This window comes from Dunckerocampus dactyliophorus, chromosome 16, assembly GCF_027744805.1.
Source record: "Dunckerocampus dactyliophorus isolate RoL2022-P2 chromosome 16, RoL_Ddac_1.1, whole genome shotgun sequence".
Taxonomy (NCBI): domain Eukaryota; kingdom Metazoa; phylum Chordata; class Actinopteri; order Syngnathiformes; family Syngnathidae; genus Dunckerocampus; species Dunckerocampus dactyliophorus.
The window spans coordinates 10,993,315-11,020,291 of NC_072834.1; the positions used below are offsets into that span (position 1 = coordinate 10,993,315).

Consider the following 26,977-nt stretch of genomic DNA (forward strand, 5'->3'; position numbering starts at 1 on the left):
ATAGAGGGGCCGGGACCCCCATCGCCCTTCACACACCCTTCAGCAACATTTCCCCTTTCCTTGCAGTCACCAGGAGAACCAAGAAGCACATTTCTCTCAATCAAGGTGGTGCTCTTAATGCCTCAGCAGAATGGCAGAAGGTGCAGATGGAGAGGAAGAGATTCAGTTCTTGCGTACGGTAAGTGATGCTGTATTCCTCCTCTTGGATGATGACATTTAAAACCATAAAAATACAGCCTTTATTCTACGACAAACAACCATTTCAGTCATTTCAATCATCTCCAGTTTCACTTTTTTCGATGTGTTTGAATTGATTGACAAGAACAGTTGGCTGGTCTTGTACACATTGTTATCTATTTATATCCCTGTGGATACTTGATATTGTTCTGGTTTATCACCAAGAACAAATGTTCCCTTAAGCATTAGCACACAAAAGTAATTGAAAATTGCTTGAAATGGAGGACAATCTGTTAAGAAGTGTAAAGTGTGTGACTCAAATACTAGGTCTTTTCACATTTTATTTATTTTTTTACTATAGAAAATGACATTGTTGTAACGTTTATTTAGTATATTAGAAGAGACGCCACAAAAAAGACTCCCAGCACTGTGTTATTTTTGTTTATATCGGGGATTGCAGTATATTGTGCCCACTTACCATCTAACTATTGAAAGGTAAGCGTGACCTTTGCCTTAATACTGGTATTTATTCATGTACGATCACCTCCATTTGTTGCTTTTTGCCTGGATGAAGGTCATCGCCATCTCATTCACTTACAGTTCTACATGCAAAAATAAGAAACACACCTCATATTTAATCCATTCCATGAATTAAAATGATAAATGAGATCAATATTTCAGTTGCCACTGTGACGCAGCAGGAGCCAAAGCACGCTAACAATGCTTCATAAAGTGTGTGTCAGTTGCTGAGGTCTATATATACTGTGTGAGGATTAGCAGATTCAAAGCCAGGCCCGTTTCAGCACCTGCTTACTTCAGTCCATGTGGGAATTGGGCCGCTGAGGATATTAGAGACGCACGTTCGATATCACCCAGCTACTTCCCATACGTTACATATACACATACAGTACGCATGCAGTATGTGCTTGTTAATGCTTTGCAGCAATACCCCAATTTTTGTTAGCCTGGAGGTGTCATAATAACAGCTGTCCTTGTGTCCGTAGGTCAGTCAGTCTGTCAGCCTGCCGTGGCATAACTGTACACACATTAATTTAGAATCACAACGTCATAGAAACTTAACACGCACATCTGTCATTTGCTTTGGCTGCTCTCTTAGTAGATTAGGTGTGCCAGCAGCACTGCAGACACATATACTGTATGTTACACTGGTAGGTATTGTCAATTACGCTATTATCAATGCCACTTAAATCATATGACCAATTATTAAGACACATCAGCTGTCATCATGTTCTAAATCATGCTAAATGGGAACTACAGTAGGTCACTTTATTTACTCTGTGAACATATTCTCTCATGGCACCTTATTTCAACAACATTTCTAGGTAACTTTTCCATTTATACAGTTCTATTATATCATTGGCTGCTGGTCTGCACATTGTGTACATCTACGCAGCCATGTGTTGCCAGGCAGATTTCATAGGGCTCTATAATAATTGCCTTAAGTGCCAGTGAAAAACTGGTTTACTGTGGTTGTCACTTCTTATATACAGTGTTACCTTGGTTTTCGTCATTAATCCGTTCCAAAAGTTGAGACGAAAACTGAAACGTATGCAAACTGAATACATTTTTCTCATAAGAAGTCATTCAAATGCAAATGATCCGTTCCAGACACAAAACATATTTTATAGGGAAAAATGATAGTTTTCCATGCAGAAGACAATGTGAAATACTATACATATAAATGACTAAGGAACTAGTTCAGGAACTGAACATTTGACCTCACTTTTATGTTTATAACTCTTGTTGGTGGGCACGGTAAGGAGCTAGGAAGGACTCTTGTTTGTTACAAACTTAACTTTAAAGAGTGGACGGTTAGGCCTGTGTATTTGCTCAATTGAACCTTATTAAAAAAAATAACTTAATTGTCAACTTCAGCAGCAGGTACTGTCATCATTACTTACAATGGCCTGGCTCGCTTTCGGCAATGTGTCTCCTTTAAACTGTTCCCTCTTCAACCTGTGTTAACTAGGAACATTTGCATTACAACCCTATTGCAACAGACGCTGCCTTTGTACTTTGCTGCAAGTTCTTTCTTGAATTCGACAGTGTTTCTCACCTTCTTCATCAAAGTTTTGGCACCTGCCACTTTTTTTGGACCATGGTGGGTTATTTTGCAGCCGTACTCAATAAAAAAAACACAGACTGCTACACTATTAACTATGCAGCGCGCTTGAACGCCTCATCCGCACAGGGCACACAGTGCTTTATAAGAGGAAGAAAGGAGACAGATGCAGAGTTGTTCATCGTTCGTGTGCATCCTGTGAACAAATAAATCACACACACACACACACACACACACACACACACACACATAATAAAGATTATTTCAGAATTCCCTGGCTGGAATCTATCTATAGTGTTCCAACTCTAAAAGAACCACTATCCATTCCTCACAGACACTAACTCACCAGTGCATGGATGCTTTGTTTGGGAACTGTTTGTTTGTTTGTTAGCCACACTGTTTGGCCGTACGATAACCGAGACAGTGTATGAAAGCGGAGACATATTTTTGGCGATAATGTTTGTGCAAAACCAAATCCTACAACAACAGGGGCACACAAAAACCGAGATACCACTGTACATGTAACGTCTAATGTGCAGTAAACGTATACTGAAATATTAAACAAACCCCATAACTATATTACATTGTTTTAACAGTGTGTTTGTTAAAGCACTTGCTTTAGATTGATTAAATCGAAATAAAATTAAATCGAACTCCATCTTGTGGTAGCAGGAACACCATTTTAAAAAATAAAATAAAATGATAGTAGAAATATATACATTAAACATGTATGGCAATGTGGGACACGCTTTCCAGTGAAATCTGAAATATCTTGTGCTTTCCAAAAGGGGATGTGCGAACAGCAGGTGCAGTGGCTTGAAATAGAGGGCTTATATGACGGGGTGGGGGAGCGGGGCCAGATTCAGAGACTAAGAGGGGCTGACCACAATGATGGCAGCAATACAGTAACAAATACAGTAAATGTTATGGTCAAAAGCAATTTAGATCCTGGGGCCTCCCTTAGTCCCTGAAAAACTGGTTTCTGGTGGTTACTGTTCACTCCAGACTCTCAGCATCAAAACTAAAAAGTCATTCATTTTTCTTTAAACATAATTTAAGTCAACTTAGCAGGTTTTTTTTCACTGTTCTCAAGCTGCTGTGCCCCACTGACGATTTATATGATTCACAGCTGATTTAGAGAGAGATTTAGAGAAATACACTCAACGTTATCAGTAAATAATAATCATTGCAAACAATATGAAATGTTGAATTTCCTTACAATAACACCTGTAAATGACACCAGAACAGTTAATAGAACCTCCTGAATGCCATGCAAATGTCCCCTGACAATCTGATTGTTTTGACAATGGCATGACATGAATGCAATTTGCACATGGAGGCCCATCCTGAATATATTTGTACTCACTTTCTACTCATGTTGTCTATTGTAGGATGATCATGTGGTTCTGCAGTGCACAGCCTCCATCCTAAAAGAGCAGATCAAAGTCTGCCTGTCATGCGAGGGATTTGGGAATCGTCTCTGTTTCCTGGAGACCACCTCCAATGCTCAGGTATAGCGTGTTGTGCATTTTTCAGTTTCTTTGTTGGTACAGTATATGCTGAAGGCTTGTCATGTTTCAGAATGTTCCACCTGATTTGGCGATCTGCTGCTTCATACTGGAGCAGTCCTTATCTGTGCGTGCGCTACAGGAGATGCTGTCCAACACTTCTGTGGATGAGGTCAGCCATTCTCTATTCTTAATAATAGTTTTTCTAAAGGATGTCACTTTTACATTTTCCGACCCCTGCTTTTGTCTCCCGTAGGCTGTTGATTTGGACAAATGGGTAAGTTCATTTGACTTTTCTGTCTAAGAGGTCACAAATGAGCAACCTTTCTACCTGCTTGTGTCAGTCTTCACAAGGTGGGGGTCATCGTACTCTACTGTATGGACATGCCATCCTCTTGAAACACACTCATTCAAGCATGGTGAGCACACCTACACTCAGACATGTTGTTTAAATGTTTGCCTGTAAACCTTCCCTTTTTTCTCTTCTTTGACATCCTTTTTTTGCCACAGTACTTGAGCTGTTTGACAACATCACGCTCACTCACAGACAAACTGGCGTTTGATGTGGGCCTGCAGGAAGACTCCACAGGTGCCTGCAAACTTCACCACTCACTGTACTGCAGATTTAGTTTTATTCACAGCAAAGGCATTCACAAGCCAATGGCAGCATAGCTAAGAAATAAACCTGAGCCAACCCTAATTATGTTGGCTGGCACTTACTGTAAATAAAGGTCTCTTGGTGCCTGACCAGTGAAAGCTTTATTGCTGAAGAGCAATTTACTTTTAAATGGGAGCCAATGCTAATACAGTCGTTCTGTTTGCCTAGTTCTAGTCAGCACTAGACTAGCTAGAAACACGTCGATACATTTGTGTATTGCAGGAGAAGCCTGCTGGTGGACCATCCATCCAGCCTCCAAGCAGAGATCTGAAGGCGAGAAAGTCAGAGTGGGAGATGACCTGATTCTTGTCAGCGTTTCCTCAGAGCGATATTTGGTAAATGCAAATTGTATGAACAGGCCCTGTTCATTTGCTGACAGTGTCTCTTTAATTGCTCATTTTTACTTCTTTTCAGCATCTGTCCTACGCCAGTGGTGACTTAATGGTCGATGCTTCCTTCATGCAAACCTTGTGGACAATGACTCCTGTGATGTCGGGTTGTGAGCTAGCTGAAGGTCTGCTTATCTTCTTGTTATTTGTATGCATAAACCTCCTTGCTCTCCTTCAGATGTGTGACTCTCACCCTCTTCAGGTTTTCTGACTGGAGGGTATGTGCTCAGGCTCTTCCATGGTCACATGGATGAGTGTTTGGCAATCCCAGCAGCTGACCAAGGAGATGACCAGCGCAGGTGAGCAAAACCTCTCAAATCCTCTCTCCAACTGGGCACAAAATATCTGACATGTTTTACTGTATATGTCTTTAAGAGTTGCTCATTACGAAGGAGGAGCTGTGTGCAGTCATGCTCGGTCCTTGTGGAGACTTGAGCCACTGCGCATCGCGTAAGTCTCCTAAATAAAAATTCTGAATTTCCACTTGGAGTGACTTGGCAGTTTGTCTTTTCATTTTCTAATTCATGGAACTTCAGGTGGAGTGGTGGTCACATTAAGTGGGGCCAGTCGTTTAGAATACGTCACATAACAACCGGAAGGTACCTTTTCCTAGATGAAGAAAAGGGGCTGCTATTGGTGGACCCCGAGAAGGCCAATTCTAAAATGGCAGCCTTCTGCTTCAGAATTTCAAAGGTGAGTGACATGCAAACAAGTGGAAACAAACAGCAGCTTTAATGAACAAAATACTCTTCATGTGAACTACAGGAAAAAATTGAAGTCACTCAGAAACGTGATGTGGAAGGGATGGGCATCCCGGAGATTAAGTATGGAGAGTCCATGTGCTTTGTACAACACGCTTCATCTGGTCTCTGGCTCACATATGCAGCTGTGGATGCCAAATCTGCCCGTTTAGGTCCTCTGAAGAGAAAGGTAATCCAGATTATAGAAGAAACATGCTGGTGTTATCCTGGCCATACGCATAGATGGGCTGTGAGCATAATCATTTGGTCAACTCATAGGCCATCCTCCATAAAGAAGGTCACATGGATGATGCACTCACAGTTGCGCGCTCTCAGACTGAAGAGTCTCAAGCTGCAAGGATGATTTACAGCACGACAGGCCTCTTCAACCAGTTCATCAAGTACTGCTTATCATTTCATACACAATTTCCTTAGCTGTCCATTGGTCTTGTATACTATAAATATGTTTTCCATTTGTCACCAGAGGTCTAGATGCCCTGAGTGGGAAAAACAAATCTGCAAATCCGCCTAATCTGCCAATGGACACGGTGGTGCTCTCACTTCAAGACCTGATTTTTTACTTCCGGCCCCCTGAGGAGGAGCTGGAACATGAGGACAAACAGTTTAAACTCCGTTCCCTCAAGAACAGGCAGAACCTTTTTCAAGAAGAGGTTTGTCTAATGTATTACCGCTTATCATTTTAAAGCCTTCTTCTCTCTAAGTCTTTGCTGTTCTTGACAGGGGATGATTACCCTTGTTTTAGACTGCGTTGATCGTCTGAATGTCTACAACACAGCGGCACACTTCTCAGAATATGCTGGAGAAGAAGCTGCAGAGTCATGGAAGGAGATAGTAAATTTACTCTATGAGTTGCTAGGTATGACTGTCCTGCCCGCATATATAGTACACTTAACAAACATATAAACACAACACTTTTGTTTTTGTTCCCATTTTTCATGAGCTGGACTCAATGATCTAAATCTTTTTCAATGTACAGAAAAGGCCTGCCTCTCTCACATATTTTTTAGAAATCATTCTAAATCTGAGTTAGTGAGAACTCCTTTGCCGAAATAATCCATACACTTCACAGATGTGGCATAGCAAAATGCTGATTGGACAGCATGATTAATGCACAGGTCTGCCTTTAGCTGGCCACAAAAAAGACCACTCCAAATTGTGCAGTTTTACAGTATTGTGTATGTAGAAACATTTTTTGATTTTTGAATTCAGCTCATGAAAGATGGGAGCTAAAATGTGTTACGTTTATATGTTTGTTGAGTGTATTGGCTCACAGTGCATTAAACATCATGTTTGCTGCTTTTTCTTCCCAAAGCTTCTCTGATCCGAGGCAATAGATCAAACTGTGCGCTGTTCTGCGATAACCTTGACTGGCTGGTCAGTAAATTGGATCGTTTGGAGGCATCTTCAGGTATTTCAGAAGCTCTGTTTGTGTAGTTTTATTATATTATCTTTAAATACGCTTGCTTAAGATACATTGCTTTGGTTGGAAGTAGTACTTTTCATGTGACGTTTTAATTATAGGAATCCTGGAGGTGTTGTACTGTGTTCTGATTGAGAGTCCAGAGGTACTGAATATCATCCAGGAGAATCACATAAAGTCCATCATTTCTTTACTGGATAAGCACGGACGCAATCACAAGGTCTGGAACATATAATGTTGTATTTCACAGTACAAGGCAGCACCCACCAGAAAAACCTCACGGATTTCCATTCTCTAGGTTCTCGATGTGCTCTGCTCTCTATGTGTGTGCAACGGCGTGGCTGTGAGGTCAAACCAGAACCTAATTACAGAGAATCTACTTCCCGGGCGTGACCTCCTGCTTCAAACCAACATTATCAATTATGTCACCAGGTGAGTCAGTTCGTATGTTTATGCAGTGCATGTGAAGATAAAGATGTTGTCTAAAGACCTCTTGTTTTGTAATCTTCTTCTAGCATGAGACCCAACATTTTCCTTGGCACTTGCGAAGGATCCACTCAGTATAAAAAGTGGTATTTCGAGGTGATGGTGGATCACGTCGAGCCATTCCTCACGGCACAACCATACCACCTGCGTGTGGGCTGGGCTCTGACCGAGGGATACAGTCCATACCCTGGTGGAGGCGAGGGCTGGGGGGCCAATGGTGTCGGGGATGATCTCTACTCTTACGGTTTTGATGGGCTTCACCTCTGGTCAGGTAAAATGAACATGGTATTGTTCTTGTTTCTCCACAAAATACATGGACTATTTTATCTGCATTGCTAAAATCTGATGCATATCTGTTTTTGTTGTCAGGACGTGTTCCGCGTCATGTTGCCACACCTAATCAACACATTTTGGCAGCAGAGGATGTGATCAGCTGCTGTTTGGACCTCAATGTGCCCAGCATTTCCTTCCGCATCAATGGCCATCCTGTTCAGGGCATGTTTGAGAACTTCAACTTGGATGGCCTCTTCTTCCCTGTTGTCAGCTTCTCTGCAGGCGTGAAGTAATTAAAATAGAATTATATAATAAGTAGGCTGTTAACTGTTAACATGAGACTGAATAAAAAAAAAAAATCCTCCCCAACTACAAGGATCCGATTCCTTCTTGGAGGCCGTCATGGGGATTTCAAGTTCCTTCCTCCTCCAGGCTATGCTCCTTGCTATGAGGCAGTGTTGCCAAGGGATCGTTTGCGGATTGAGCCCATTAAGGAGTATAAGCATGACTTTGATGGTGTCCGTAACCTGTTGGGTCCAACACAGTCCCTCTCACACACTTCCTTCACTCCTTGCCCTGTGGACACTATACAGGTAAAAGGTCATCTTCTGAATCATTCTGAAAATGGCACAAGGGCCCTTAGTTTTTTTTGCCTTCCAGATCGTGCTTCCTCCCCATTTGGAGCGTATTCGAGAGAAGCTAGCCGAGAATAGCCATGAGTTATGGGCTGTGACTCGTATTGAACAAGGGTGGACCTATGGACCAGTGAGTATCATTCCTTCAAGTCACCTAAAACGCTTAGTTTTACAATAAAACACTCTCTGAAACTGATCTTTTGCTATCCTTTTTAATGGCTGAATCAAGTTTCGGGATGACAACAAGAAGCTGCACCCTTGCTTGGTTGACTTCCAGAGTCTGCCTGAACCAGAGAAAAACTATAACTTAGCAATGTCAGGAGAGACTCTCAAGTAAGTCAGTGCCTTAGTTTGATTGAAAAATGAATACCACTTTCACATATTTGTGTCTCTAATTCCATGGATATCATTTTAAAGGACTTTGCTGGCACTGGGCTGCCATGTAGGAATGGGAGATGAGAAAGCAGAGGAGAATCTGAAAAGGACCAAGCTTCCCAAAACGTATGTTTTTTTGAAACTTTGTCTCAAAATGATGAATTCTGATGTCACTGTAAACGCGCCCAATGACCTTTTTGATACACAACATTGTTCTTTGTAGTTACATGCAGAGTAGCGGTTATAAGCCTGCTCCACTGGACCTCAACCATGTCAAGCTGACTCCTAATCAGAACACTCTCGTTGAGAGACTGGCAGAAAATGGACACAATGTATGGGCCAGAGACCGAGTTCGCCAGGGCTGGACATACAGTATCGTGCAGGTACCCTTCTGTAGTGAAGACATGAAAATAAATTGCCATTGCTTTAACAGATACTTTCCTGAATAGGATATCATGAACAAGCGCAATCCTCGTCTAGTTCCTTACAACCTATTGGATGAAAAGACCAAAAAGACTAACAGAGATACAGTTTGTGCAGCGGTTCGCACCCTCATCGGCTATGGCTACAACATTGAACCACCTGACCAGGAGAGCAGTGCGTTTGTACAGTCAGTCGAGTAAAGGACAGCATTAATATATTATTTTGTTTTTACCTATGCTCCGCTTGTGTCTCTGCAGGTGGACATGGAGCAGGCAACTCTCGTGGAGATAAGATCAGAGTGTTCAGAGCAGAGAAGTCTTATGCTGTCACACAGGGGAAGTGGTACTTTGAATTTGAGGCTGTGACCGTTGGAGAGATGAGAGTGGGCTGGGCCCGCCCCAGCGTTCGAGCTGACACTGAACTTGGTGCAGATGAGTGGGCCTATGTCTTCAATGGTTTCAAGGTGGGATCGAGTCAGAGTTAGCATTTTTGTGAGGCATCTGTGTGTGTAAACCCGCATAAACCATTTTTAACTTCCAGGCCCAACGATGGCACGTGGGAAATGAGTCATTTGGTCGGCAGTGGCAATCCGGCGACGTGGTGGGTTGCATGATTGACCTAACAGAGATGAACATCATGTTCACACTCAATGGAGAGATGTTGATCAGTGACTCTGGCTCAGAGATGGCCTTTAAGGACATTGAGATCGGAGAGGGTAAGTAAAGTAACAAGTGATGATGAAGACATTTATATATGGACATGACCATTTCACTAACAGACAGTGAAAATGGAAGAATGAGTAGATCTCTGGTTATGTTTGACTCAGTAGTGGTTAGGGCTCTTTGCAAGCCAAGAACACGTTAAATAATAGCAATTCTGGCAGAACTAAAGGGTCAAATCCAACCCCTGATTGATTATTGACTTTATTAAGAAGTGTGTCTTAAGACTATTGTCCATATGGTGTCTGAACACATTTTTATAATGCTCTTGCCTATTGCACATAATGTTTTTATGGACCATCTCTAGGCTTCCTACCTGTATGCAGTCTAGGCTTGTCCCAGGTGGGCCGCATCAACTTGGGTCAGAATGTCAGCAGCCTCCGCTACTTTACTATCTGTGGTCTCCAGGAGGGATTCGAACCCTTTGCCATCAATATGAAAAGAGACATCACAATGTGGTTCAGTAAGAGCCTCCCTCAGTACATTACTGTACCAACTGAACACCCTCACATTGAGGTATTGTGTTGCATTAAAGTGTCTTCATCAGTAATTGTACTTTTATTATTTTTCGACATGATTCATAATGTCAGTAATTGCTGCCTTGTATGCATTCTAGGTGTCTCGTGTTGATGGGACAGTGGAAACTGCCCCCTGTCTCAAGGTGACCCACAAGACATTTGGATCGCAGAATGCCAACACAGATTTACTGTTCTTCAGGCTCAGCATGCCAGTGGAGTTCCACGAGACTTTCAAAGTCCCTGCAGGGACCACCCTCCTCACTCGTGCCCTCACTATCCCTGAGGATGAGGTAGTAGAGGTGGATCCTGACTCTGACTTTGAAATACTCAAGAAGTCAGCCACCCGCAAAGAACAGGAGGAAGAGAAGAAAGAACCCTCTGTGCCTAAGGAGATACCTGCCCTCAAGAATGGCGAAAACGAGAAGGATGCTTCAACAGAGAAAAGCAAGAAAAAAGGGTTTGTGTGGGCTCATGTTAGGTGACTTGAGGACTCCATCTTGTCATATGAAGTCATTAATACTCTTACTCTTTATTACAGATTCCTTTTCAAGGCCAAGAAGGCTGCATTAATAACTCCACCACCTGTCGTTCCCACCATGCCCCGCTTAGTGGAAGACGTAGTGCCAGATGACAGAGATGACATGGACATAATCCTCAACACCACCACGGTATTAGGTCATTTTTAGAATCATGTATAATCCATGGCCAGTGTACATCCCCTAATTTACATGAAACTACTTCCCTTATCAGTACTACTATTCTGTGCGAGTGTTCGCGGGCCAGGAGCCAAGTGGAGTGTGGGTGGGCTGGATCACACCCGACTATCACCAGTATGATCCACATTTTGACCTCAGCAAAGTGAGAAATGTAACGGTCACCGTAGGTGATGATAAAGGCAACATTCATGACAGGTAAAAGTATAAAAAGGTATCGTTTATGACTGAAAAACCTGCGCTCACGTTCTTTGTCGCTGCCACAGTATAAAACGCAGTAACTGCTACATGGTATGCGGAGGTGAGTTCAGCAGCTCCCAGCAGACCCGAGTGAGCCAGGAAGACTTTGTGATTGGCTGCCTCATTGATTTGGACACAGGACTCATGACCTTTACTGCTAATGGAAAAGAGATCAACACATTCTACCAGGTTCAATAACCTTTTACAGTATACGGCCTACAGTTTTGTTTAAAGTTATTGTTGTTTAATGCAATGTTGACGTGTCTTTCAGGTGGAGCCCAATACAAAACTGTTTCCAGCCGTCTTTGTCCTGCCTTCCAATCAGAATATGATCCAGTTTGACCTTGGCAAGCTCAAGGTCAGCTCCAGTCTAAGCCATAAAATCTTCAAACAGTGTTAACTATTTTCAACTGTGCACTTCACAGAACATCATGCCGATCTCCGCGGCCATGTTCAGGAGTGAGCGCAAGAACCCAGTGCCCCAGTGCCCTCCCAGATTGGATGTCCAAATGTTAACCCCTGTCATCTGGAGCCGCATGCCCAACCACTTCTTGGCTCCAGAGACAGGACGCATTAGTGAAAGACTGGGATGGCTTGTTCAGTGCCAGGAGCCACTCACAATGATGGCCCTCCATATTCCAGAAGAGAACAGGTCAGTGTCAGTGCACTTCATGACACCTGCATATCTAGTGAGTGCCAATACAATAGCTGTATCAAACATGGGACACCTCTGCGGTGAAAGTGAACCTTCTTCAGCAATCTGTTTTTATATATACATAGAATAAATATAGTTAAACCTTGGTTTTTGTTATTAATTTGTTCCAAAAGGGGCAGACAAAAACCGAAACATACAAAAAACACAACAATACCAATACAACAACAAAAAAATCTCCCGTAGGAAATAATATAAATCCAATTAATCTATTCCAGACACATAAAAATATATAGAGAATAATTATAATAATAATATAGAGAATAATTATAATTTTGCATGCAGAAAACAATCCAAAATAATTATGAATTATGAATAAAATGGCCAAATAAACATTTAACATCAATTTGACGTTTATTGATGACTCTTGTTGGTGAAGAGGACCGGAGAGAGAGGAGGGGAGCAACTTTCCTTGGCCCCATAGCGGGTTATTTAGTAGTCACACTCAATAAAAAAAATCCACAGACAATCAGTCAGCAACGCGTAGGGTGTGCTTTGTTTGGTCACTTGATTTTGCAGATTGATATTATACAGGGCAAACAAACTCGTTTGTTACGTGCAATATTATACGACAACCGAGACAGTGTACAAAAACTGCGGCAAGATTTTGGGCTAGTATATTTGTGAAAAACAGAACCATGCAAAAACTGGGGCATTCGAAAACCGAGGTTTGACTGTATATATAAAAGGCAAATTTAACCTTGTTGTGTCTTCCAGGTGCATTGACATTCTGGAGCTATCCGAACGAATGGACTTGCTGAAGTTTCACTATCACACTCTGAAATTGTATGGTTCAGTGTGTGCCCTGGGCAACAATCGTGTGGCTCACGCTCTATGCAGCCACGTGGATGAATCCCAGCTCTTCTACGCCATAGAGAACACCTACCTTCCCGGACCAATGAGGAGCGGCTTTTATGACCTGCTCATCAGCATGCACCTCGAGTCTGCAAAGAGGAACCGGCTGGGAACCAATAAGGAATTCATAGTTCCAATGTCAGATGAAACACGTAGTATCACCTTGTACTCTGACAAGTCGCATGCTTTACCTGGTGTTGGTCTCACCACATGCCTGCGTCCCAAGCTCCATTTTTCCTCCACTGGATTTGTTGGAACAAATCCAGACATCTACACACTGAGTCCAGTAGTTCCTTTGCAGGTGAAGTAGAACATAGAGACAACAGGCTATAATCACCTCACTAATATTTTTTTTTTCATTTGCAGGTACTTAAGACTAAAGCACTAAACATGCTCATAGAAGCTGTGCAAGATGGAGGCCAAGCCATGAGAGATCCTGTAGGGGGTAGTGTTGAGTTCCATTTTGTTCCAATCCTGAAGCTCATCAGTACCCTCCTGATCATGGGTGTGTTTGACGATGAAGATGTCACTCACATCCTGGAGATGATTGAGCCAACGGTCTTTGGTGGTAAGAAGACGGAGGAGCCTGTTGAGGAGATTGTTAAAGTCAAGGAAGAGAAGGAACCTAAAGTATCCCTTAAAGCGCAAATAAAGAAAGATGAAGCACATGAAGATGTGCCGGAAGAGGAGGAGGAGGAGGAGGAGTTTTATGATGATGGACTTGGGGAAGAGCAGGAGGAAGAGTTGGAGGAAGAGGAAGAAGACCTGGAGGAGGCAGAACCCATCTTGCCACATGAGGAAATGGTTGATGAGACAGAGCCAGTAAATGGAGAGAAAGGAGCAGATGAGACAGAGAAAGAGATCAAATCTGGTGAGCCGAGTGGTGAGGCTAAAGAGGAACATTTAGAGCAAGGACTGTTCCAAATGAAGCTACCTGAGTCTGTCAAATTACAGGTATGCAGTGTTGTTTTTCGACAAAAAGGCAGGCAATAAAATAATGATATGGTAATACTATGACTAACATTTCTTCTTTAGATGTGTACTCTGCTGCAGTATTTCTGTGACTGCGAGCTCCGCCACAGGGTAGAAGCTATTATTGCCTTTTCAGACAAACTCGTCAGCCAGATACAGTCCAACCAGAGGCAGCGGTACAATGAACTGATGTTGGCTTTCACAATGAGTGCTGCCGAGACCGCACGCAAGACCCGTGAATTCCGATCCCCACCACAAGAACAGGTAGACATATGTACACTCAGCAAACAGTCTTAAATTGTTCAGGTCTCTTCCTCATTTTTAGAACTGAAATTAGAGCTGTAGTTGCTTACAAAAATTTGTAGGTCAACATGCTCATGAACTTCAAGAACTGTGCAGAAGATGAAGACTGCCCAGTTCCAGAAGAGGTCCGTGAAGCTCTGCAAGCCTTTCACAATGCTCTGCTGGAACATTGTGGTCAGTTGTGTTACAGGCAGCGCACCCACGACCATAAGCATTCAAAATGGACACTTTAAAGATCTGGTGTCAAAGTGTATTCTTATTCAGGTGTCCATATTGAGGAAGAGGAGCAAGAGGAGGTGGTAGATTATTCTCTACGTGGACGACTGCTCCGTTTACTGGAAAAGGTGAAAAAAATCCGCCAGAAGAAGATTGAGGAGGAACCTGAACCTGAGGAAGATAAAAAACCAAGTGAGTCTGCCTTTTATGCCAATGCAAACATGCCCATATGAGCAGCTATTTGAAATTATTATTATTCAATCAGCATTATTGTTTCACACGTTGTACTCTTTTCTCCCCAGCCACCCTTCAGGAGCTGATTTCCCATACTATGATCCATTGGGCCCAGGAGTCCTTTATCCAGAACCCTGAGCTTGTTCGTATGATGTTCAGCCTCCTCCATAGGCAGTATGACGGGCTGGGGGAGCTCATACGTGCCCTCCCCAAGGCCTACACCATCAATGCAGTCTCGATCCAGGACACTATGGATCTGTTGGAGTGCTTGGGCCAGATCCGCTCCCTGCTTATAGTCCAGATGGGTCCAGAGGAGGAGAGGCTCATGATTCAAAGCATTGGGTTCATAAAACATTTTTAATTTTTCATGTACTTTTACCATGTCAAATCACTGACTCAATTTCGACATTACATTTCTCCCCTTAGGAATATTATGAGCAACAAAGTTTTCTATCAGCACCCGAACTTGATGAGAGCTCTGGGCATGCATGAAACAGTCATGGAGGTCATGGTTAATGTACTTGGAGGGGGAGACTCAAAGGTACATACTACATTTGTATAGATAAATCCAAATACATTGCATGTTCTAAATAAACAAACTTTTCATTTGCTTTTCTTCCCACAGGAGATCAGGTTTCCCCGAGTGGTGACAAACTGTTGTCGCTTTCTGTGCTATTTCTGTCGTATCAGTCGCCAGAACCAGCGCTCTATGTTTGATCATCTCAGTTATCTGCTTCAGAACAGCGGCATCGGCCTGGGTAACTATATTTCCCATAATGCAGCTATGGATCTTGGTGATTTGTCTTAAGACAGGATGTGTGTGAAGCTGAATATTATGCGATGTTCTGTAGGCATGCGCGGCTCCACCCCCTTGGATGTGGCCGCAGCCTCTTGTATTGACAACAATGAACTGGCGCTGGCTCTACAAGAACAAGACCTAGAAATGGTAAAAGGCAACTAATAATTACAGTAGCGCATATGCTGCAAAGTATAGCATAGTACTTGAGCAGAGTGATGTCTTTTCAGGTGGTGAAGTATTTAGCTGGATGTGGACTTCAGAGCTGTCCAATGCTCCTCTCCAAAGGCTACCCGGACATCGGCTGGAATCCATGCGGAGGAGAGAAATACCTTGATTTTCTTCGTTTTGCTGTATTTGTAAATGGTCCGTTTTGTAATTTACTCTATGATTTAATAATTTTGTATCTGTTTTTAATACTAATTCATGTTACCCAGGAGAGAGCGTAGAGGAGAATGCCAATGTTGTGGTGCGCCTCCTCATCCGGAGGCCAGAATGCTTTGGTCCAGCCCTCAGAGGGGAAGGTGGTAATGGTCTGTTAGCTGCCATTGAAGAGGCCATAAAAATATCAGAGGATCCTGCAAGAGATGGTCCTAGTGTGAAGAAAGACAGGCGCTTTCCCATGTAAGATTCCACTGGTTGTGTTAAATGAACATTACGTTATCAGTTGTTAAGCCGTTGTCTTTTATTTGTAGGTTTGGAGGGGAAGAGCAACATGAGGAGAACAGGGTGCACCTTGGAAACGCCATCATGTCCTTCTACTCTGCCCTTATTGACTTGCTGGGGCGTTGTGCCCCGGAGATGCATGTAAGTGGTTTACTTGACTTCTCAGACAGGTAAGACAAAAAGGAAATTTTACTGAGGGACCAAGATTTTATCTCTTGCAGTTGATCCAGGCTGGAAAAGGCGAGGCCCTGAGGATCCGAGCTATCCTAAGGTCTCTGGTCCCTATTGAGGATTTGGTGGGAGTCATTAGCCTTCCTGTTCAGATTCCTTCTTTTGGGAAAGGTAAACAGTGAACACTCACTTCAACTTTATCCAGCATATATTGATAGTATGTGATTTTGCTGTGATGTATTAAGCAGGAATACAGTTATATAGTTGAGTTATACTTTATATTTCTGTCTTTGGCCTTTTGACCAAGTGATCCCATCCTTCAGATCATATTCCTGTCTTAGATTACATGACTTTTATAACCCATAAAAGCAGGTTTGACAGATTGATGGTTATTGCAAAATATGTCTACAGTATGTAATGGGTGCTTTTTTATATGTCTTATTTAGACAACAGCATCATAGAACCGAAGATGTCAGCCAGTTTTGTGCCAGATCACAAGGCTCCAATGGTTCTGTTCCTCGACAGAGTGTATGGTATTGATAATCAGGATTTCCTCCTCCATGTGCTGGAGGTTGGCTTTCTGCCTGACATGAGGGCTGCTGCCTCTCTTGACACAGTAAGGTTTAACAGACAACACTGTCCTCTGTGTGTTTTTCATAGTTGCATACTATTTTTTACTGTTGTGTTTTCGGTCCACTAGGCTGCCTTCAGCACCACAGAGATGGCCCTAGCTCTGAACCGTTACCTGTGCTCTGCTGTGCTGCCACTCATCACCAAGTGCGCCCCACTCTTTGCTGGCAGTGATCACCGAGCTATCATGATTGACTCTATGTTGCATACAATCTACCGGCTGTCTCGTGGACGAGCATTTACAAAGGCCCAAAGAGACATCATTGAGGAGTGCCTTATGGCTTTGTGCAAGTGAGAAACTCATGACAAACTTTTCATATTTTTGGTTCCTTGATGTCTGTGATTATCTGTGGTTATCTTCGCTGCAGGCATCTACGCCCATCTATGCTTCAACATTTGCTCCGACGGCTGGTGTTTGATGTGCCCATTCTCAATGAGTATGCCAAAATGCCACTGAAAGTAAGTGAATCTTTAAAAGTCTAGGAACAAAATCGAAATCTAATCTTGACATAGTGAAATTAATGATGAGAGTCAAAGATCCCAAAAAATCTAAACGAGAAATGATTTAAGTGTATGTAATGACAGCACTGTTGTAAATGTTTAACAAATTAGAACTCACGGAAGAACTAAATATTTCTCTCATTCTGGATGGGTATGCTATTTTTTGTCTCATCCCAAACATGAGTGTGACAAAACTTTATCCATAAAAATGTCAGAAAAAGTAATGATATCTTAGTAGCGCCAGAAGGGAAGATAATTGCACTTACAAAGTGTCTAAACCGATTGCTTTGATCTGATATCTGTGGTCTTATTTTTGCATCAGGATTGCTGTGATATGCTTTGATGTGTTGACCAGTGTCCTTCATGTATTTTTTCTGCATCACCCAGCATTCACACAATTTGTAATGGAACTGTGATTTGTATTTCCTGTGCCCTGCAGCTGTTGACCAACCACTATGAGCGTTGTTGGAAATATTACTGCCTCCCTAATGGTTGGGCCAACTTTGGTGTTGCATCAGAGGAAGAGCTGCACCTGACCCGCAAACTGTTCTGGGGCATCTTTGAGTCTCTTGCACACAAGGTATTGTAGTGGTGAAAAAGTTGCTAAAGTCACAGTGTGTGCAGAGTAACATTGTTTTTTGTGATTTCCAGAAATTTGATGCAGAGATTTTCAAAATCTCTATGCCATGCATTTGTGCCATCGCCGGCGCCATTCCTCCGGACTATGTAGATGCCAGCTATTCTTCCAAAACAGAAAAGAAGGCATCAGTGGATGCCGAGGGCAACTTTGATCCAAAACCTGTTGAAACCACAAAGTGATCAGATTTTTTTTTTCACCTTTCTCTTTTAACTCTCTTTATACAGTGGTGTGAAAAAGTGTTTGCACCTTTCTGATTTCTTATTTTGTTTGTATGTTTGTCACACTGAAATGTTTCAGATTATCAAACAAATATTAGTCAATGACAACACAACTGAACACAAAATGCAGTTTCTAAATGAAACCTTTTATTTTTAAGGGAGAAAAAAAATCCAAACCTACATGGCCCTGTGTGGAAAAGTGATTGCCCCTCTGTTAAAACATAACTAAACTGAAATTAATTGAGATCTATCAGTCAAGTACTTCAGTTTTTTGTAGAATATAATACAGTAATACAGTACAATATATCTGTGTAGGCACCCTCCTCCTATTGGTTCGTTACACTAAGCCTGCATTCCTCATCTTTACAGTGGTATATGAGGAATGCAGGCTTAGTGTAACGAACCAATAGGAGGAGGGTGTTGGCACACCAATTCCGCCCACTCTTACTGTATTTAAGGCCTAAGCTACCAGCACTTATTAGTTTGCTGACGAAGCTCTTCGGATGAGGAGCGAAACGTCCGACACCTTCTACACAGAAGTACAGATGACGTCTCAAGAAGCCTTTTCCTCGACAGTACAATATAATACAGAACTTCAGTTAAGGTCAGTGTTCATGACTCCACCATAAGAAAGACACTGGGCAAAAGCGGCCTGCGTGGCAGAGTTCCAAGATGAAAACCACTGCTGAACAAAAAGAACATTAAGGCATGTCTCAGTTTTGCCAGGAAACATCTTCATGATCTCCAAGACCTTTGGGAAAATACTCCTGTGGTCTGACGAGACAAAAGTTAAACTTTTTGGAAGGTGTGTGTTCCATTACATCTGGCATAAAAGTAACGCCACATTTCAGAAAAAGAACATCATGCCAACAGTAAAATATGGTGGTGGTAGTGTGATGGTCGGGGGCTGTATTGCTGCTTCAGGACCTGGAAGACTTGCTATGATAAATGGAACCATAAATTCTGCTGTCTACCAAAAAATCCTGAAGGAGAATGTCCAGCCATCTGTTCATGACCTCAAGCTGAAATGAACTTGGGTTCTGCAGCAGGACAATGATCCAAAACACACCAGCAAGTCCACCTCTGAATGGCTGAAGAAAAACAAAATGAAGACTTTGGAGTGGCCTAGTCAAAGTCCTGACCTGAATCCAATTGAGCTGCTGTGGGATGACCTTAAAAAGGCGCTTCATGCTGGAAAACCCTCCAATGTGGCTGAATTACAACAATTTTGCAAAGATGAGTGGGCCAAAATTCCTCCTCAGGCAAATAGCGGCTGCTCGAACATACATGCTTGATTGTAGTTGTTGCTGCTAAGGGTGGCCCAACCAGTTATTAGGTTTAAGGGGCAATCACTTTTTCACACGGGGTTTGGATGTAGGTTTTGGATATTTGTCTCCCTTATTTATAAAAAGTTTTATTTAAAAACTGTATTTTGTGTTCAGTTGTGTTGTCCTTGACAAATATTTAAATTAGTTTCTTGATCTGAAACATTTTAGTGTGACAAACATACAAAAAAAATTGAAATTAGGAATGGGGCAAACACTTTTTCACACCCCTGTAACTTTCATGTTAACCTGTTCAATTAAAAAAAAAAAAAATCTGTCTCCAACAGCACCATCATCCCGGAAAGACTGGATGCGTTTATCAACAAATATGCTGAATATACTCATGATAAATGGGCTTTTGAAAAGGTAAAACTTTTATTTTTTGCTGTAAATAATCTGAATGTGTAGCACAAACGTCTGTTTTGGTTAGGTAAATTAATAGCTAGGCTATATATCAACATTAGGTACACTTGCAGAATTCAATGAAAGCCAATATGAGAGTTGTATCAAAAATTCTGTGTTCCAGATCCAGAATAATTGGTCGTATGGTGAAGTCCTGGATGAAAATGCGAAAACTCACCCCATGCTTAGACCATACAAGACATTCTCAGAGAAGGTATGTGTACATGTATGTTTATTTCATTTGTCTGTGCCTCTGACAGAACTGATGCTGTTGCTTGCAGGACAAGGAGATCTATCGCTGGCCCATCAAAGAGTCCATCAAAGCCATGCTGGCATGGGAATGGACCATAGATAAGGCCAGAGAGGAAGAAGAATCAGAAAAGAAGAAGGCGGCATCACGGAAAATCTCCCAGACGGCACAGGTATACAGCAGTAGGATGCTTTAATTACATCACCATAGTTGTGCTATATGTTACATGACCATTATTTCCTTCAAGGCAACCTACGACCCAAGTCATGGTTACAGTCCACAGCCTATTGACATCTCACACATGGCTCTCTCAAGAGACTTACAGGTATTTTGATATTCTAATCTATGTACTATATTATATCATTCCATACAATCAACATTTATATTTCTTCTGTCCAGTCTATGGCTGAGCAGCTGGCAGAAAATTATCATAACACCTGGGGTAGGAAGAAGAAGCTGGAGCTTCAAGCTAAAGGTAAGTTATTTTTTTAGAATAAGGTGCTGCCTATTAGTTTACTTTGGTTAGCTGTCTTCAAGGGTGTTGTTTCTGTTCAATGCAGGTGGTGGGACACATCCTCTTCTGGTTCCATATGACACTCTGACTGCAAAGGAAAAGGCACGAGACAGGGAGAAGGCCTATGAGCTGCTCAAGTTCCTGCAGCTAAATGGATATGCGGTCACAAGGTAACTACATGCATACACAGGAAAACATTTAGCAGAGCATAATTATACTGTATATATGTATATAATTTCTGTTTACGTGCATATGGTTCATCAAAAATATTTGTGTTGCCCTGGCAAAATATCCTCACACAACCTTTCAATTTAGACGGCACAAACATGATTAGAGAACAGGAGATTACCTTTTGTCTGATCAAACTAGGTGCAATATAGACATGGGTGGTTATGCAATTCTTATTACAGTGATTGAAAAGGTCAAACAATCTTGACAGGACAAAATGCAGCTTTTGGGGCTTATGCTGGACCTTAGGTTTAGAAAATGGCCCATTGAATTAAAGTGCTACACAGCCACAGTACTTTGCTATTACTGTATTGGCCCGAGTATACGACAACCCTGAATATACAGTAGATCCCTGCTACTCGTGGGGCTTATGTCTGAGACCACTCGCGAAAGGCAAATACAGTCGTCCCTCCCCACATTATGGTTCGAATTTTTCACTCCATCATGGTTTTTCAAACATACTGTATATCAATAAATCATGCTGTGTTGTGGCTGAATATGACCTATTATTAGTAAAAAAAATATGCCTATTGAAGCAAAGGTTACGTATTTTAGGGGTAAATTAAGCATTGTCAATCATAAAAATGGCTAAATTAACTAAAATAAAAATAGGAAAAAGAAAAAAAGGAATTAAAAAGCTGCATTAAAGTTGTGAATGTAGTATTCAACATTGGTCGCTGGGTGTCAGTAATTGTTCGGTGAGACAAGCACCAGACTTGATCACAGGCACTATAATAATAATAACATAATAATCATAACAATGACAACGCGGGCTACTGAAAACGCTGATCCCCCAACGTCACTTTCTGTACACATGTCAGTAAGACATTTATTGCAACACAGCAAAAGTCTTATTTATGTCTTAAATGTTTTTCTCGGGTTAAATCTGCTATATTGGGTAATACGAATGTAAAGATGACTATATGGGTGTTTCATTTTTACAGGGCTATAATAAAAAACGTATTAACATGAGTTTAAACAGGTTTTTTATGCCATAACTACAAAAATATTCTATTTATAAAGATGGAATCCTACTTCACGGAAATTCACTTATCACAATCCAGCCTGTAACCAATTAACCATGCTAAACCAGGGATTACCGTAATCGAATTTAAGATTACTTGTTTTTTTCAGACTTTTTTATTTAGGGAAAAGTACGGCCATTCAGGTTGACAGCCATTAGCCCGGCCACATTATAGCAGAAACATTCTATGTCAAGTAAGAATGGCTGAGGTGTAGAGTGGCTGTTTAAAATAAAAAAAATAGAGTCCCGTTTTCTCAAATTTGTTTATACATTGACTGTGCTTTATTTCTCACCAGGGGCTTGAAAGACATGGAGTCTGACATTTCTTCCATAGAGAAAAGATTTGCTTACGGCTTTCTGCAAAAGCTGCTGAAATGGATGGAAATCGCCCAGGAGTTTATCGCTCATCTCGGTACTGAGGGGCAAGGATTTTGAATAGATTGTCTTACATGCAGTGCAGTGGTCGTGGAGTAAGTGAAGTCATTTCTTTGACTGTTTCTTTACAATGTGCATTCCAGAGGCTGTAGTAAGCAGTGGACGAGTAGAAAAGTCTCCTCATGAACAGGAAATCAAGTTCTTTGCAAAGGTGTGCCTAATGGCTAATGACTAGCGACTAATGTTTACTGTGAACAGTAGAGACTCAACTTGTCTCGATCCACTAGCTTCACTAAGTGTGAGAGACCACCTCTTTCAGATCCTGATGCCACTGATTAACCAGTATTTCAAAAATCACTGCCTCTACTTCTTGTCCACGCCTGCAAAAGTCCTGGGTAGTGGTGGCCATTCGTCCAATAAGGAGAAAGAGATGATTGCAAGGTGAGGTCTCTCCTACAACGCACATGTTATGCCTTCTTTCCATCCCACCCTTTAACATTTCCTCATCTTTCCCTGTTTATGCATCTTCTTTCCTTTCCCTTTCATTCGTTTCCTGTTTTCCTTTCCTTCTATTCCTTAGTATCTTCTGTAAAATGTCTGCTCTGGTGAGACACAGAGTTTCTCTCTTTGGTAAGCTGTTCCCCCTCCACAAGCCTGAAATGGTGCTGTAAAATTCCTTAATGTAGAATTGTACTTGTATGTGCAGGAACGGACGCACCGGCCATTGTTAATTGTCTTCATATTCTGGCTCGATCATTGGATGCAAGGTTTAGTACTGTATATTTAAATACATGCATTCGATACAATTTATTTGTTTTTGTTTTTTTTAACATTCTTTCTTTGTGTTTAGAACTGTAATGAAGTCCGGTCCAGAGATTGTTAAAGCTGGCTTGCGATCATTCTTTGAGAGTGCTGCTGATGATATAGAGAAGATGGTGGAGAACCTTAAACTGGGAAAAGTATCAAAAGGCAATCAGGTGCTGGATGCACATATGCTGGTCCTCGGGTTACGTACGGGTTCCGTTGCTAGACTGTGATAGTTTTAGTATGTTCGGCAGTTTATTTCAAACACGCGTACAAGGTTACATAGGAAGACATTTCATGCAAAGAGTTTCACAATTTGTGAGTCGAGTTTCAGTGTAAGTCGGAACCTATGCCTAAATTAACTCCTAAGTCACTCACACTGTACACAGAACACAACAAGGACATACTGTAAAATACAAAGGGCTGCAACTAATGACTATTTTGTTAGTCGGTTAATATAAAACTTGTTTCGATTAATCAAGTCATCGTTAGGCCCTACATGGACCAAATCAATATGAAACAAACACAAACAGTTAGTGGTTTGGTCCGCAACATATCATAAAAGAGGAAAAAATGTCTATCACTGTTATCCAAAGTCAAAGCTGGTGTGTGTGAATATCTCCTTTTGCCTGAAACACAAATATGATAGGTTTGCTTTCATGTATTAGTAAGGAAATGAAAAAATATTGTCATTTGAGAGGCTAAAATCAGATTATATTTACATTTTTATGTAAAAAAAAACAATTAATCAAATACCAAAACAGTTGTTGATTAATTGGATAATTGATTAATCATTGAGTCATCGATTAATTGTTGCAGATCTAAAAATACAGTAATAAAACACTTGTTAGATGAAGTGATATATTGGTAAGGTAATATAAGAATAACATTGGGACGCATCACTTAATTGATTGATTAATTGGGCAAAGCGTTTCCATTTTTACTTCTTGCAGGTGAAGTGGCAATGTATGCCAATACTTTTGCCCGTACAGTATATATAATCTATGAACGTTGCAAATTAAAATCAGCCTTATAGCTCTTTAATGTACCTGTCATACAGTACATATACTGTACATACAGTACATATACAAATAAATTTTTTTGTTTTCCTAATAGCAAGTGAAAGGCGTGTCCCAGAATATCAACTACACAACCATTGCTTTGCTCCCAGTGCTCACTTCCCTGTTTGATCACATTGCCCAGCACCAGTTTGGAGATGATGTCATCTGTAAGTTCCTTGACATCAATATTTGATTTTTTCACACTTGTCCTCCAACATCACTGTACATCACTGACGTCTGACTGCTTGCACACAGTGGATGACCTGCAGATGTCGTGCTATCGCATCATGTGTAGCATCTACTCCCTTGGCACTGTCAAGAATCCACATGTTGAGAGGTAACAGGCAAGATTATATGTATTTAATGGTAGGATCCAGAAGGACTTGACTACACTCTTGATATTTCCAGACAGAGGCCAGCTCTGGGAGAGTGTTTGGCTCACCTGGCAGCAGCTATGCCAGTGGCCTACTTGGAACCCTATCTAAATGAATACAACGCTTTCTCTGTCTATACCACAAAGACCCCCAGAGAAAGAGCTAGTGAGTTTGCTCAAGTGGTGCACAGATTTTATGTAAAAAGAAAATTAAAAACGACTTAAAAATGATTCTTCTTCTATGAAAGTCTTGGGCCTTCCCAATGAAGTCCAAGAGCTTTGTCCAGATATACCAGAGCTGGATTCCCTTCTGAAAGAGATTGGAGACTTGGCAGAGTCAGGGGCCCGCTATACAGAGATGCCTCATGTGATTGAGATCACTTTACCCATGCTGTGTAACTACCTACCTCGCTGGTGGGAACGAGGATTTGAGAACTTCACTGACATGGAAGGTCAACTCTGCACTGCGGTCACATCAGAACACCTCAATCAGTTGCTTGGCAGCATTATGAAAATTGTAGTCAACAACCTGGGTATTGATGAAGCCTCCTGGATGAAGAGGTTGGCTGGTGAGCAATGTTTTTACTTTATTGATTGCCATACAAATGCAGTATCATAAATTTAGCTCATAGTTGATACCATTTCTCCCTCCTTCCCAGTGTTTTCACAGCCCATTGTGAGCCGAGCCAAACCCGAAATGCTCAAATCCCATTTCATCCCAACGATGGAAAAGCTGAAAAAGCGCACATCAAAGGTGGTGGCTGAGGAAGACCATTTGCGGATGGAGGGCAAATCAGAAGGTGACGAGGAAGACGGCACCATTCGAGATGAGTTTGCCGTCCTCTGTCGAGACCTGTATGCACTGTACCCGCTCCTCATCCGCTACGTGGACAATAACAGGTATAACTAGAGTGGCACATTCATAGATTGTCATGTCTTGCCCAAACTGGAACTTTGTCATGAAGATTCATGCATTATTATTATCTGAAAAATTCGGGAAAATTGGTGACTGGGTGACAAATGTAACAATTTACTCTGCCACAGGGCGAAATGGCTGACCTGCCCAGACCCTGATGCAGAGGAACTGTTCCGCATGGTTGGAGAGGTCTTTATATTCTGGTCGAAATCTCATGTGAGTACACACATTTAGCCTTAGATAATATACTATAAATGCTTTTATTTACGTAGCCTGCAAAGAGGGTGGGGTGTTAATTGGAAGCAAGCGATAATTATGGTGAGAGGTTGCTATTTCTAAAACTCATATCGTTGACCACGTTGACATTTATTGACAAGGATATTGGACAAAACAACAGCAACAGAACCAATGTTGTTGTACTCACCGTTAATTGAAGAGCGGCGTTAATTGAGGCATTAACAGTAGTAAGTTACTGTATGTATGTATGTTTGTGCTCTCTGATGCCAATGCAGAACTTCAAGAGAGAGGAGCAGAACTTTGTGGTGATGAATGAGATCAATAACATGTCATTCCTCACTGCTGACAGCAAGAGCAAAATGAGCAAGGTGAGTGCTTGGACATGTTCGGTGAGGCTGCTATATTGTCAGTCCATTATTTCTGATACAGCTTGGAACATACAGTACATTATATATACGGTATATATTCCGGTTATTTCGTTGTAATTGTGTTGTAGTTTAATAATTGAACAACTAGTTAAGCCAGTTGTACATACCTACCATGATCAGAGAATTGTATAGATTTGTAAATATTTATATTTGTTGCAGTCTGGCATTACCAGGTTGCATCACTATTATTATTCTTCATTGTTATTTGTTTACAGTAGTTTGTGGATATCCCTGCTGCTGTTTTTTATTAAGGTTTGATGGAGCGACTTAGAAGCGAAAGCAGCTATGTTAACAATATTCTCTTTTTGGCTGTCTCTTTTTGTCCTGACCTGTTGGGTTGCGGCTGGGTTTTCCAGGGCGGGGACTCAGAGGTTAGACCTTGTTCCTGCACGACCGCTGTGCTGACCGCATGGCACCTCACTTTGGGGGAGCTTTTCATCAACCTCCCCAGCACACTGGCACATCTGATCCTCATCATGTCTTAATGCATACACACGTACTACTGTATACCTATAATATATGGACAAAAGTATTGAGACAGACTGTTTATTAATTAATCAATCAGGGTTCAACCCCTTAGTAATTCTACTGCATCTCTTGGATGAGTTTGGTGTGGAAGAACCTCATGTTCTTCGGATGAATTGACAACAAATCCCACAACATACTCCAAAATTTTGCTGAGTTTTTCTAGAAGAGTGGAACAACACTTTTCTTTGATTTTTACAACATGTAGTTGTAATGGCCCTTT

At 41.6% G+C, this 26,977-nt stretch overlaps 1 protein-coding gene across 6 annotated transcripts in view; it reads left to right on the forward strand.

The window, feature by feature from the left end:
* Positions 1 to 5: 5 nt before the first annotated feature.
* The window catches only part of LOC129168758 (ryanodine receptor 1-like), a 52,955-nt gene continuing 25,983 nt past the window's right edge, over positions 6 to 26,977 (forward strand). For 5 of the 6 annotated variants that reach the window (XM_054754401.1, XM_054754402.1, XM_054754405.1 and 2 more), the window contains exons 1-73: positions 6 to 178; positions 3,652 to 3,771; positions 3,842 to 3,940; positions 4,025 to 4,045; positions 4,113 to 4,187; positions 4,279 to 4,357; positions 4,649 to 4,761; positions 4,841 to 4,940; positions 5,018 to 5,114; positions 5,191 to 5,265; positions 5,352 to 5,508; positions 5,581 to 5,745; positions 5,835 to 5,956; positions 6,040 to 6,226; positions 6,297 to 6,432; positions 6,889 to 6,984; positions 7,098 to 7,216; positions 7,295 to 7,428; positions 7,512 to 7,753; positions 7,852 to 8,044; positions 8,132 to 8,348; positions 8,416 to 8,520; positions 8,620 to 8,723; positions 8,808 to 8,891; positions 8,989 to 9,148; positions 9,215 to 9,362; positions 9,446 to 9,651; positions 9,729 to 9,903; positions 10,215 to 10,423; positions 10,524 to 10,882; positions 10,964 to 11,093; positions 11,176 to 11,336; positions 11,405 to 11,567; positions 11,650 to 11,736; positions 11,804 to 12,030; positions 12,808 to 13,246; positions 13,312 to 13,899; positions 13,981 to 14,181; positions 14,283 to 14,394; positions 14,485 to 14,628; positions 14,739 to 15,012; positions 15,097 to 15,211; positions 15,296 to 15,428; positions 15,522 to 15,616; positions 15,697 to 15,832; positions 15,904 to 16,090; positions 16,162 to 16,273; positions 16,354 to 16,474; positions 16,750 to 16,919; positions 17,004 to 17,224; positions 17,302 to 17,392; positions 17,874 to 18,014; positions 18,086 to 18,249; positions 19,905 to 19,983; positions 20,144 to 20,233; positions 20,301 to 20,441; positions 20,517 to 20,594; positions 20,669 to 20,744; positions 20,830 to 20,953; positions 22,332 to 22,447; positions 22,554 to 22,621; positions 22,730 to 22,851; positions 22,991 to 23,040; positions 23,117 to 23,177; positions 23,261 to 23,387; positions 24,331 to 24,442; positions 24,531 to 24,612; positions 24,684 to 24,814; positions 24,897 to 25,217; positions 25,308 to 25,548; positions 25,693 to 25,780; positions 26,077 to 26,169; positions 26,586 to 26,600. In XM_054754401.1, the coding sequence (XP_054610376.1) occupies positions 131 to 178; positions 3,652 to 3,771; positions 3,842 to 3,940; positions 4,025 to 4,045; positions 4,113 to 4,187; positions 4,279 to 4,357; positions 4,649 to 4,761; positions 4,841 to 4,940; positions 5,018 to 5,114; positions 5,191 to 5,265; positions 5,352 to 5,508; positions 5,581 to 5,745; positions 5,835 to 5,956; positions 6,040 to 6,226; positions 6,297 to 6,432; positions 6,889 to 6,984; positions 7,098 to 7,216; positions 7,295 to 7,428; positions 7,512 to 7,753; positions 7,852 to 8,044; positions 8,132 to 8,348; positions 8,416 to 8,520; positions 8,620 to 8,723; positions 8,808 to 8,891; positions 8,989 to 9,148; positions 9,215 to 9,362; positions 9,446 to 9,651; positions 9,729 to 9,903; positions 10,215 to 10,423; positions 10,524 to 10,882; positions 10,964 to 11,093; positions 11,176 to 11,336; positions 11,405 to 11,567; positions 11,650 to 11,736; positions 11,804 to 12,030; positions 12,808 to 13,246; positions 13,312 to 13,899; positions 13,981 to 14,181; positions 14,283 to 14,394; positions 14,485 to 14,628; positions 14,739 to 15,012; positions 15,097 to 15,211; positions 15,296 to 15,428; positions 15,522 to 15,616; positions 15,697 to 15,832; positions 15,904 to 16,090; positions 16,162 to 16,273; positions 16,354 to 16,474; positions 16,750 to 16,919; positions 17,004 to 17,224; positions 17,302 to 17,392; positions 17,874 to 18,014; positions 18,086 to 18,249; positions 19,905 to 19,983; positions 20,144 to 20,233; positions 20,301 to 20,441; positions 20,517 to 20,594; positions 20,669 to 20,744; positions 20,830 to 20,953; positions 22,332 to 22,447; positions 22,554 to 22,621; positions 22,730 to 22,851; positions 22,991 to 23,040; positions 23,117 to 23,177; positions 23,261 to 23,387; positions 24,331 to 24,442; positions 24,531 to 24,612; positions 24,684 to 24,814; positions 24,897 to 25,217; positions 25,308 to 25,548; positions 25,693 to 25,780; positions 26,077 to 26,169; positions 26,586 to 26,600 (10,572 nt within the window). In that variant the 5' untranslated portion in view covers positions 6 to 130. The remainder of the gene's footprint in view (positions 179 to 3,651; positions 3,772 to 3,841; positions 3,941 to 4,024; positions 4,046 to 4,112; positions 4,188 to 4,278; positions 4,358 to 4,648; positions 4,762 to 4,840; positions 4,941 to 5,017; positions 5,115 to 5,190; positions 5,266 to 5,351; positions 5,509 to 5,580; positions 5,746 to 5,834; positions 5,957 to 6,039; positions 6,227 to 6,296; positions 6,433 to 6,888; positions 6,985 to 7,097; positions 7,217 to 7,294; positions 7,429 to 7,511; positions 7,754 to 7,851; positions 8,045 to 8,131; positions 8,349 to 8,415; positions 8,521 to 8,619; positions 8,724 to 8,807; positions 8,892 to 8,988; positions 9,149 to 9,214; positions 9,363 to 9,445; positions 9,652 to 9,728; positions 9,904 to 10,214; positions 10,424 to 10,523; positions 10,883 to 10,963; positions 11,094 to 11,175; positions 11,337 to 11,404; positions 11,568 to 11,649; positions 11,737 to 11,803; positions 12,031 to 12,807; positions 13,247 to 13,311; positions 13,900 to 13,980; positions 14,182 to 14,282; positions 14,395 to 14,484; positions 14,629 to 14,738; positions 15,013 to 15,096; positions 15,212 to 15,295; positions 15,429 to 15,521; positions 15,617 to 15,696; positions 15,833 to 15,903; positions 16,091 to 16,161; positions 16,274 to 16,353; positions 16,475 to 16,749; positions 16,920 to 17,003; positions 17,225 to 17,301; positions 17,393 to 17,873; positions 18,015 to 18,085; positions 18,250 to 19,904; positions 19,984 to 20,143; positions 20,234 to 20,300; positions 20,442 to 20,516; positions 20,595 to 20,668; positions 20,745 to 20,829; positions 20,954 to 22,331; positions 22,448 to 22,553; positions 22,622 to 22,729; positions 22,852 to 22,990; positions 23,041 to 23,116; positions 23,178 to 23,260; positions 23,388 to 24,330; positions 24,443 to 24,530; positions 24,613 to 24,683; positions 24,815 to 24,896; positions 25,218 to 25,307; positions 25,549 to 25,692; positions 25,781 to 26,076; positions 26,170 to 26,585; positions 26,601 to 26,977) is intronic. The other variant, XM_054754407.1, reaches the window with a different exon arrangement.